At 40.9% G+C, this 12445-nt stretch overlaps 1 protein-coding gene across 1 annotated transcript; it reads right to left on the reverse strand.

Moving 5' to 3' along the window:
- Window positions 1-24: 24 nt before the first annotated feature.
- Window positions 25-8702, reverse strand: LOC117817773 (ras-GEF domain-containing family member 1C-like). The gene is given in 15 exon segments (XM_034690541.1): window positions 25-1914; window positions 2005-2077; window positions 2182-2305; window positions 2392-2487; window positions 2584-2654; window positions 2657-2678; window positions 2769-2848; window positions 2940-3042; window positions 3517-3618; window positions 4130-4204; window positions 5321-5542; window positions 7857-7994; window positions 8167-8289; window positions 8494-8657; window positions 8660-8702. Coding segments are annotated over 15 exon segments (1461 nt in total). The 3' UTR covers window positions 25-1889.
- Window positions 8703-12445: the final 3743 nt, after the last annotated feature.

Here is a 12445-nt window from a genome sequence, read left to right on the forward strand (position 1 = left end):
CATAAACAAGACAAGCAGCACACATTAAGTTAGCGTTGACTTTTATTAAAGGCTTTTTGGGAACCAGTCACAAATGTTGCAGTGATGTTTAAGCCAAATGTGTTCTCTGCTTGGCTTCATTAACCATGAAAAACACAGAATGCACTTCAAACTTGAAATGCACACAGCAATGTATTTTTGTAGGCAAAGACCAGAGAATGGCAATGGCACCATTTAAAATAGTAGTGGTGATGTAATGTAGATTGTCATTGAAAACACACGTTCAACACAGGTAATGTTTTATTAAAACATGTCTTCAGCTTGAATGGCAGGTTTGACTCTATACTTAACTTATGTTGGGAATGTGTTACAGGAAAAGCAAGTTTACTGATGGCAAATGAGGAGGGAGAGTTAAAGTCAGTCTGTTATAGGGATGGAAAGGTGCTTCTTAAGAGAAAACACTGACATCAATCAATCAGAGCAAACTCAATAAGACTGTTTTCAAAAAGCTTATAGTTACATAGTTCCCACTCCCATCCCCATAGTGCCTCCTCTCCTAACACCACCCCCTCCCCCTAATAATGTCTCAATTCACAACAAAACTGTCAAAAAACAGAGCTCAATGACGATCCCACGAAACAACAAACAACACGTTTCAAGTCAGAGGAACCTGAATTGTCAAAACAACCAGTGATTCATATGGCACAAGTTTCCCTCCTTACTTCAGAGAAAGACAAAAGTCTCCAAATCACCATAGTCCTTCATCATCACTGCAAAGTTTCGGCTGCAGCAGTTTTCTTTAAAAGGTGGTTACTCTTAATGCCCCTTTAAATACACCCATAGTGGCATGCCATTGGACTTCAAAATCAGTAGAGGAAAATAACAATAAAAACTATACATCTGTCAGCAAAGAAATCTCCATAAATATATCAGACAACTGAACATCAGTCAGAGAAAACTTCCTGAAGAGCAGGAAGATGAGGGGTAAATGTCACCTGTACACAATCAACACCTGGTCCTTCTGTTGTGACTCTTAAGCTATACTGTTGTTGTTTGCATTAATGGCACAATACACTTAAAAAGGAGTAAACACTTTAACAGTTCAAATTCCCTATCCAATACTTTCCCCAAATAAAATACAATAAATAAAGTTACAAAAAGAGATGACCAATGAGCCGTATCTCCAGTCATTCTCATGCAAAACAAGACAATGACAATCTGAACTGACATTAAATGCATGGACATTTGGATCACAAACACACACATAAAAGTACACGTGAGACACACTGGTAAAATGCTCAAGGCATGTCCTCTTCTGTCTTCCCAGAATCCTTCAGTAGACCTATAAAAGTTGATAATGGGCTAGCCAGCGCCCTTCACATCATTGTTAGTTTCATTACAGCACATTACAAGTAAAGGAAATAAAGTGAAAATAAATACCTAGACAATGCTTAGGAATAAAGGGAGAAGAGAAAAAGAGAGTAAAGAGAGAAGCAAATACAAAAAACAACAATAGCATCTGTAGGAATTTCATTTTAAAAAGTGGTTTTCCCTGTTACTGTACTCACTATAGTAGTAAACATATCTCCACAGAGTAAACACACATCAAGGGAGGGGTTATATTAGAGGCTGGACCCCTCTCCAACACTGTACCTTAATACCAGATAGTTCATATGCTGCAAAGGCTTTTTGCTCCAGTTTTTTATAGCTTAACTTAAAATTCCCTTTTAAAGATGTGTTCGTTTTCTAACACTTTTCTTGATGAATCCTGTTCATCTTGATCCTTTTTTTTCATCACTTCTTCATAGAAAAACACCTAAGTACCAGCTAGGTTCCTTCACAGTTCATTTTTAGTGCAACGAGAACACATGCTCCCCTCGCAGGTGGGAGGGTTAGCTGCTGTCAGGGCCTCATGTCTTTGCCAGAACGTTTGACCTGATGCAGAAAAGAAACAAGAGATTTATGTATGAGGGACATGGTGTTGATTTGTACAGTGTAGTATTTAAATTGTGTGATCATTCTTACCTGAGTGCTTTCCACCTGTCCTTCTCTACCTGGTTCTCTGGACTCTCGCTCTCATAGGATGCGAGGTAGAGTCCTGAGGAAGATTAAGAAAAAGAATAACATGGAAATAATTAGATAATAAGAACCAACGATCACAAAAAGGAGGAAAAGTTTTCTGAATAAAAAGCAGGTTCTCACCGTCCTCGCTGAAGATTGGAGCAGTGTGGAGGTAGTGCAGGATGGCCCGATCCTCCTCAAATGGACACTCCACCTCTTTCCATGTCATGAATTCCCCAACCTGCCGTGCCAACTCCATAAATTTCTGAGAAAGGAAATACACTGGGTTACATTTTTTAGGGAGGTTAAAGGTGAAAGAATACCGGGTCAAGACAGGAGGGACTGGCCTACCTCAAAGTTGACGTGGCCATTGGGCAGCCGATTGGCACATCCTTCATTCAGAAAGTAAATGTCTTTGATCAGCAGACTGAAGAAGGGAATCACGATCTGAAGATACAAAACAGGCAGGAAGTTAGGACATTTAAAGGCAAAAAAAAAACGTACTGATGCCAGCTTAATCTCAGAAAAATAGCAGAGCCCTACCCTTTCTCTGTTGCTGTTGGCAGTCCGTGAGCGGTGAGCAGCCCCCCTCAGGGCCGTCCTGTAGTTATAAAGTTCCCTGTAGGATCCATCTGATGCTGTCAAAGCAAAAGGCAACACAAACAACACTATGAAGTGCGAGTCATTACCTGCATGATTCAGTCAGTGAATCTTTAGATTGTGTTTACCTCAAGTATGAAGAACTTTGCAGTCTTGGCTTTTCCCCAAGTCTTCTTCAGCCTTGACACAGGGCTCATGTTCATACCAGCTGAGGGAGGAAACAGGTTTAGCTACTCATTACAGCCTTACAGCAGAATTGTAAGTGATGATACCCTCAGGAATCACAAAATTAGACTCACAGATGATGGCCATGAGGGAGTTGAAGTTTCCAATGTTGAAACACTCCCTGGCAACATCAATGAAGAACTCTATCACCGTGGCCCTTTGCTTCTTCTTTGCTGGCTGCAAGACAGAATTTTTTGTATTATATTTGTTTCCTCCTCTACAGCTGTATCAGCACAAATATCAACCACAATTCATATAAGCTGTAGTTACATCAAGTCACCACTGGGGGTCAGTGGTGCTCTGTAACAACCAAACCGGCTGTATATTCTGCTCCTCTGTTCGATTACAAGAATTCAATTCTGAGGTACAAGTTCTCCAGAATATTGTAATGAAAATGTAAAAAATACACATTAGCAATTGAGATAAGAAATAAGTTATTTGTATGAAAACAGGTAACATTTCTTTGATTTCCTTCTCCTGTTTATGTCATGCTCTTTTACAATGTCTATCCTATTTGTAAACAGAGTAAGTCTTTCTTAGCGTGTAGACTTTTCATTCTCATCATTTTTGGCACAACACGTATCTTTTGTTTTCATCTGCAGTCTGAATTTAGAAAACTGAGCAGCTTGCATACCAACATTTGCCACTCACCATGCATATCTCAGTAGCCACCAGGTAACACAGTCTGTTGAACCACCTGACATACGCCTCCAGGTTGGAGGTTTTCTTCTTCTGGTCACTGAAGCATGGCTGCTAATAACACACAAACATGAACAAATGCACACACACGAGTCAGCTTAGGAAGTGCAACTCAAGGGAATTCCTCTCATTCTAATTAGCTTCCTATCTACAGGCTGACCCCCTGTGTGAGTGGTAATGACAAAGGCGGTGAGCTGGGAGCGGAAATAACACGATCAATGGAGAGCATGAGGAAAAAACATATGGGGAGGACAGAGGGAGATGAAATGAGTGTAAGTGACAGCATCTGAATTAAGAGAAAGAGGAAAAAGAGGGCAATAAGAGCGGTTAACAGAAAGAAAAGCACCACTTTTCTGGAGATGGACTCTTATAAAGCAAATTCTTATAATGTATTAAAATCCAAGTGCTCTTTAGGACTGAAAATAAAAAAAAATGGTGTGCAATGTCAAAGAAACATACAATCGTTTCAAAGATATAGCAAAACATGAACTTAACAAACAGTGTAAATAATATGTGTGCATTTCCTCTGCAAAATCACACACAGAATGAGCGTAGAAAACTTTACCTGGGTTCCATCTAAGGGGTCTTTCTGAACGAAGGCATCGACAAACTCCTCTGGTCCAATATGACTCAAATGTTCCTGGAAAACACACACACATAAAAATACATGGGGTCACACACAAACATCGATGGGGGCAGCTTCCATTAATAATTGTGTCATTTCAGTAATGGACGGAAATCAATAAGGTGAAGTAATGAGTCATTGACTGAATCATATTTCCTCACTGTGACACTTGAGATGATATTTAGTTCTATTAAAAGACGACTATGCTGTCATACGTATGTGCAAATCAAAATGACTCAATAGGGACATTTCAAGTCCTGATACAAACATACACAAACACACACATGTGAGTACATTATACACAGTGACAAAATCTAAATAGCATATAATTACTTTAAATGAGAACCAGCATGTTGCTAAACTGTAAAAAGAACAAGTCCTGTGTGTGTGCACTGTACACACTCCTTCCTTTTGTGTGTGAGTGTGTGTGTTTGTGTGTGTGTGTGAGCCAGAGTGTGAAGCTGTCAGGTCACATATATCCACAGCGGTTTTTATCCCCTTTGTTTGAAGCCTCAGGCACATCACTGACTTCTGGGGGTGATGTCACAGCTTAGACAAGGGTACAAGCTTACTCAGGCCTACACACACATACACACACACTCGCACACACACATGCACTAACAAAACCACCCCCAGATACACGTGCCCACATCAAGACACACATGAATAGACTGAAGGCACCATGCATGCAGTGTGGGGAACGCCGCCGAGCTCCTTTGTTCATGTATGTTACATTGCATTATTCTCTTTATATTATACTCAGCAAGGCCACTCAGTGCTGCGATAGCTGACAAGTAAGGATCAAGGATATACTAGAGCGAGCTTCATTACACGCTACAACATCGCAATGTGAGAGGAGTCTGACAATTTTAGTTTGCCGTTACACCTCCAATCTTCTTGCCTTTGTTCTCTTTTCATACCATGGCTTTGTTTGATGTCTCATATTCCATGGTTATGTCCCTGACTTGGACTATACAGCATCTCCACCCATGTGTTATCCTTAGCCCCTCCTCTTGCCCCATCTTCCTCCATTTCTGCTTTTCCTTATGCATCCTTGTCTTTCCATCATTTCTTACTCTGACCTCTGTCTAACCCCCACTTCCCTCCCTCTCTCTCCCCCTTCCTCCTCACCAGCTCCACGTGGGTCAGCTGCTGTGCCAGTGTGTATGGGTCGTTGCAGATGGAGAGTATGTCCTTCTGTATGGGCGGAGGCTTGGTTTTGAAGGCCACCAGCTTGTCAGAGATGGAGGAGGCATTGAGGGAGACCTTGACGATGCTCTCTTCCCCCTGGCTCATGAGGGCCAGCCGCTGGCTGAGCTTCTGCAGCACCTGGTTCAGGGTTTTCCAATATGCCTGCGGGGAGGGAGAGGAGAGGAGAGGAGAGGAACTGTCAATAATAACTTGGATGAATAATTTATTAACCTGTCTTGGGTCAGTAAAAGGCATCAATCAAAATAACTTCTTGGTTGCTAGGGTTGCAATACAAAACCATCATAACACTATTGAGTAAAATAACCAAGTAGAAGCATAAAATATATACGATCACAGGCAAGCCCTTGCAGTCTATATATAATCCAAACAGTGTTTTTATTTGAGCATTTTTGCAGCCATTCGCTCCTGCACAGATGGTACAATGGTGGATTGTTGATAATTGTTGTTTTTATTTAATAGTACTACGATGGAGGCATCTAAATGTGTGCAGCACTTTAGTCTAAAAAAAACCTAAAAGTTTCTTATGGGGGACCGCATCATATCCTATCTCATTGAATCATATGTTATTGTATTGTATTGTATTGTATTGTATTGTAAGTTATTGTAACGTATCATTTCGTATGTTATTGTGGAGTATGGTATGTTATCATATTGTATCATATCGCATCGTGTGTTACTGTATGGTATGTTATCGTATTGTATCGTATTGTATCGTATTCTATCGTACTGTATCGTACTGTATTGTATTGTATTGTATTGTATAGTATGTTATTGTATGGTATGTTATCATATTGTACCATATCGTATCATATTTTATCGTAACGTATGTTATTGTATGGTATGGTATCATATCGTACCGTACCGCATCGTATGTTATCGTATCATATTTTATCGTAACGTATGTTATTGAATGGTATGGTATCATATCGTACCGTACCGTATCATATTGTATCGTATGTTATCCTATTGTATCGTATTGTGTGTTATTGTATGGTATGTTATCATATTGTATCATATAGTATCGTATCGTATGGTATGTTATCATATAGTATCGTATAGTATCATATAGTATCGTATGTTATCATATTGTATGTTAATGTATGGTATGTTATCATATTGTATGTTAATGTATGGTATGTTATCATATTGTTTCATATCGTATCGTATTTAATCGTAACGTATGTTATTGTATGGTATGGTATCATATCGTACCGTACCGTATCATATTGTATCGTATGTTATCCTATTGTATCTTATTGTATCGTATTGTGTGTTATTGTATGGTATGTTATCATATTGTATCATATCGTATCATATGTTATTGTATGGTATGTTATCATATTGTATCATATGTTATTGTATGGTATGTTATCATATGTTATCGTATCGTATCATATGTTATTTTATGGTATGTTATCATATTGTATCGTGTGTTATCGTATATTATCGTATCGTATCGTATCGTATCGTATCGTATGTTATTATATGGTATGTTATCATATTGTATCGTATTGTATCGTACGTTATTGTATGGTATATTATCATATTGTATCCTATCGTATCGTATTGTCATAAAAAATGTTGGTATGCGCTTGTTTTTATATTTGCACCACTTAAGGGTTTATTTTAAATGTAAAGTAAATTTTAAATAAAACGCATTAACATTATTTATATTAAACTCGTGTTTTTGAGGTTTTCTCACAGCAGCTGCAGCGATGTTCTCTGTTGTGTCCAGGAATGTGTTCACTGCAGATGACTGGTCTCAGAGGCCGTTAGGTCACTCTGTCTCACAAATGACCTGAAGCTACAGCTCGCACATGTATGCACAGACACACCACATGCACACACACACACTGTAGACAGCAATCTGTAAATAGCAGCACATTTATCACTGCCTGCCACCTTCCCTTCTCTCTGTCCTCTCTTCACCTCCTTCCATTCTTCCTCGACTTCATCACCCTCCTCCTCCTCTGCTCCCTCTGTCCATGCATCCCATCCCCCCTCCTGTTTTCTCCATCCATCTCCCCTCCTCTGTTTTTCCCCGGAGGCTGCAGATAGAGCCACTCCTCTAACATCCTCGCTTCCTCTCTCCTCTCCTCTTCTGTAATGTAAGATTGTGTAACACTGAGCTGTGGCTACTCACCCTGCACTGACACTCTGACTCCTTCCATCACCCTGCTACACTGCTAGTGATGATAATTGAATTTTGTTCCCCATCAGAGCATTTCTCACTGCAGATACACAGCAAGTCACGGCAGCTTAAACAGGCCACGATGTTAAAATCTAAACTGCTAATCAAAATCATTGCACGGGCTGTCACAAATTCTTATCCCAAGGGTATTTTATGACTTTACTCCATTTTTAAGAAGATCTAGAGTCCCTTAAAAAGTGTGAAATAAATTTTGTCTGTGGTAAAGATGGCTGAACTGCTTTCATGTTGCTTTCATCCACATACCTCATCACATGGCGCTATCCTGTGGATGAAGTCCTTCAGATATCCGACCATCTTCTCATCCCTGAAGTCCGATGGGAACGTCTCTGTCCACTCTGTCAGCAGCTGCAGGATTTTAGGACCAAACTTGCGCACTTTTGCCTGTTATTGAAGAGGCGAAAAGGGTTAAATGTGGTCTACATTTCTGTCTACTTCAGCAAAAGGTGGGCCATCTCTCAAATGCTCATCAGTTGCTTTTTTGTGCATGTGTCTTTTCATTAGCTTGAGCATTTTCATAGAGGAGTTATCTTCTTGTGTAAGGTGCAGTACTAACCGTATCAAGTGGGCTCTGATCCAGCTGCTGCTGTTTGATGCACAGCTCACACACCCTGGCCAGCAGCTCGGGAGGAGGGATGAACAGACGAGCGCTCAGCAAGAAGGTAAACACATAGGCTTTCTGTCAAAGGAGAGATGGAGACGTTCACTAAGATACTGCCACTACATCAATAACAAAGACTGAGGCTTTCTGTAATCAAAGGGAGCAGAGTGCCACTTTAAATGAACACATGGGGCTAATAAAATCACTGGCAGACCCATACTTTAACTTAACTGAACTCTAAATACGTCTATAATGTGATGAGTTTTGTGTGTTCCCCTTTACCTCTGGGTAGTAATCGGCAGTGGGGATCAGGTTCTGGATCAAGGTGTCCAGGGAGGCAGAGGTGATTGGGGGCCCATCAGCCAGGCAGGCCCCAGGTTCCGGGCCCTCCTGTGGGGCCTCCTCTTCCTCCCCAGGCTCAGCACAGGCCAGATGAGGGCTGAAGCACTGGGAGTGGTGTACATGGTGCCTGAGCACACAGTCTGGGGCATTCCTCTCTACAACAGACAGAAAAATAGAAGAAGAAAAAAAACAGTCAGCAGAATATAGACAGGATGAGGAAGAAGCATATGGTTTGGTTTCAAGAATAGGAAATCCAAGTATATCACTTGTGGAAATGAATTTGAGTTGCAATGAAAAAATGCATTTGAAGCATATTTTGTAGTCATTTATTGTAATTAGTGGTAACTGTGACATGGGATAAAAACCCCACAGCAGCTTAAAAGAGAATGTTTAAAAAGAGAAATTCTGCCTGGGCTTTCATTTTCTTTATATCTCTACTTTTGTATAATCAATTCCTGTTTTTTAAACTTACAGTGTATTATTCATAATACTCAGCAGGAACTGTTCCTCATGTAAAAGGACAGTCAGTCTGTGGATGTATTTGAAAACGTTACGTGCCAACTTACTGGGACAGTGAAGGCATTATGTGAGACGGGCTCTGAAAACCAAGAGGTATCTGGTGTTTAAACGTGTAAATGTTTGCAACAAACCAGGCAGGCAGAAAATACTTTTGGTTTTGAGCTACATTTTGTGTCGTGTTGTGGTATTTCTTGACTTTGAACATGCAGTTTAAAGTCCTCCAGTGTCTACAAGCTATATTTTAAAAGAAGAGCCTTTTGTCTTAGTTGTCAAGTCCATATGGGCTGGTTAATTTTGTGAGCATGACACAATAAATAACTTGACACACTTACAAACGTATCTTTCTGTTTTTGACACTGTCACTGCAATAAATCTACAAAGCCTCGTATTAACAGATTTGTCCAACTTGAAGACTTTTTGTGGGGAGTATACACTCCGTTTATAACACGCTCATTTGATCTAACTGATGACCAACTCGTTATCAGGGATAGAGAACCCCCCCCCCCCCCCCCCCCCCTTCAGCTGCCCCATTCGTCCACATCGACAAGACAGAGGAGAGCGAGAGTAAATGTGGGTCACTCAGTCGCCGTGGAGACAGTTGTTGCCTGAAAGCAATCGCATGGCCTCCATCTCTGCCTCGTATATCTTTCACTTAAGAACGCTTTGGGTTACACATTTTAAAAATTCAACATGCCCCCTCCCTCAATGGACACACACAGCAGCTGTAGTGGAAGAAATCACTTACTGTACTGTACGCTAGAGTGGTGATACTATGAACAGAGTGCTGTGACCGTCAGGGTGCAATTATCATCATCACTCATGATCACCTCACTACCGTCTATGTGTAACTGATAAATCAAAGAACGGTAAGATAAAATAGCTAGGAGAGTTGAGATACAAATGATCAGTTCAACAAAATGACACTGGTGTTGAATTTTCTCTAGCTTTGACATAAAATAGACACTGCTGTGCTCCTGCTCTCACTGAATGAACCTGGTACATCTGCCTGAGTCAACACCACCAAGGATAACCACAGTCTCTCTGTGCACACAGGCTTTGTACAGCGACACAAAGACTCTGCCTGCAGAAGTCACGAGAAAGGCGCCAAAACCACTTGCTGACAGCAAGACCTTGTGCAATCAACTGGAAGTTTTTCACATGTAAACAAAGCTTTTTCTTCCTCCTGTTTGCAGCCCACACAACAGAACCGTACCCATATGTACAAAAAAAAGCAACACAAAAACAGAATAAAAAGAGAAACAATTCTGAAAAAAGGTGGCATCAAAAGGTCACTCAAGAAACCTAAAAACCTCGAAGCAGTGGTTTCATCCTCTGCTGACCTTTGGGTTCCCTCCCCCACTTGCCTATCAGCCACCATCCCGGGTGTCCCTGGGGTGAAAGGTCAAGCTCACACTGGCATAAAACACAGCAGCTCACTTCTCATGTTACCTGTGTTCAGGGCTCAGCTTTCCTTGTTCTCCTGGTTCTCTTACCCATGAGCACGTGTTCGTGCACTTTAACACACCTTGACATGATAACACACACACAGAAAGCCACAAAAATGATAGGGGGAAGGGGAGTCTTCCTGTTTTTTTATGAGCTTCCTTCCTACTTAAACCATTGGCGCCCAAAGCTTTATCTCTCATTAGATATATTATATATTGTGATTACAGAGGGCAGACTTCTACTTGTCTAATCAGAGCTATAACTGTGGGTCCTGTATTGAACCCCTCTCTAAAAGAACTGCATGTGACAAGAAAAGGAGTTGGATATGACTAGATCTACCAGAGCTACATCTAACTAGACCACTTCAGAGATATACCAAACACTACAAGGAAATATTTCTTTTTATGACACATACACAGCAGATAGCTTATATTGATGTGTCTCCCACTGTCCTGACTTTAAATAAGACTTCAACATTTCTACTTTACTGGCTTGAACTTCAACACAGAAGCACAGTTAAAATAATATTACCATATTTTGATGAATCTCCATTATGCACTATTGAAGCTGTGTTCTGTCTATGAAAGTGTTAGTCTCTGTGTTGATTAGGTTCCCAATAGGGCAAGCTCTGGATGTCCTTGCAGCAGCCTCCTCTAGATGCAGCATGCAGCTACAATAAGAAATGTCTTCATAGACAGAAAAACATAACGAAAGCTTTTTGCCAACTTCCTCTGTGATACGACAGACAGGAGACAAAGTTTGCTCAGCTCTAACAGACTAAATCCAGGAGTTTATCCATGAGTCATCTCATGCATACAAACACACACATCTGCCAGCGTGTTTGTATTCATATATGTATGGGACTGACTGAGACTTTTATACTACGTGCTCGCACTAGCAATGACTTCCTCTATCATTTGCGATAATCTCCACTCGCCTTATTTCTCCTGGTTGCTTCCTCCTTGGCTCTCCTGCTTCTGCCCTCTGGCATTTCTGCGGCTCTGATTCATCATTTCATCACAGCTCTGCGCCTGTGTCAGTGGATACCTCACAGTCTGTGAGCAGATGTCAGTCAAGTTACTCTGCTATAGCTATATGTCTTGTGATAGATCAGTCATCAGTGTCGGTGTGGAATTCTCAGCCCTGTTCACACTGTGGCACAAAACTGATGACAGAAAATGTATTCATGCATTTCAAGTGGTCATACTCATTGGGCTTGAGCTCCATGATGTACCTTTTTTCAGAACAACCTCATCAAGCGTAACAACGCACTTCAAAACTTCCCATAAGTTCCCATAAGAAAAATACACCTCTGTAAAAGAGGCGGTGGCGCACTGGATGCCACACTTGAGACCTCACTGTGATGAACTGTTGCTGTGACACTCCTTTATTTTCTTTAACATTGAATTTGTGAATGTGAATGTGGTTTACCCTTATGGACGCACAAAAAACTAAAGATTAAAGGATGGGGAGGGAATAGGAGATGTCTCCTCCAACTAGCTGCATCACTCTGACTGAGGGGTGAGCACGTGTGGCTCTGTGCATCCTGCGTTTGGTCCTTCAAAATAAAGGTCATCAACAGGTGAACTGGAACAACCTTTTGCACAACCTAATTTACTGAACATTTAATACTTTTAACAGCCTTATAGAGAACATAACTGCAGATGACAAAGTTGTTTTTGTGGCTCCAGAGGAAGCTGAAAGGGAGGTCAACATTCTTGTGTAATGAAGTTTGTAGTAAGTAGTGAAGTTTCCAGACCTTGTTTGCCCGCTCCTCAGCTCTGCTTGAGGCTGCATTAGCTGCTACTTGCTAACATAACACATCCCACTCTCCAGCTGAGCTGTCATTGTTGCCTTTAGGTTAATGTAGGGTCCCGAGTGTTGACAAGAATAAAAATGTCTGGAATATAAAAGCCTGACTTCCATC

This window comes from Notolabrus celidotus, chromosome 8 (assembly GCF_009762535.1).
Source record: "Notolabrus celidotus isolate fNotCel1 chromosome 8, fNotCel1.pri, whole genome shotgun sequence".
Taxonomy (NCBI): Eukaryota; Metazoa; Chordata; class Actinopteri; order Labriformes; family Labridae; genus Notolabrus; species Notolabrus celidotus.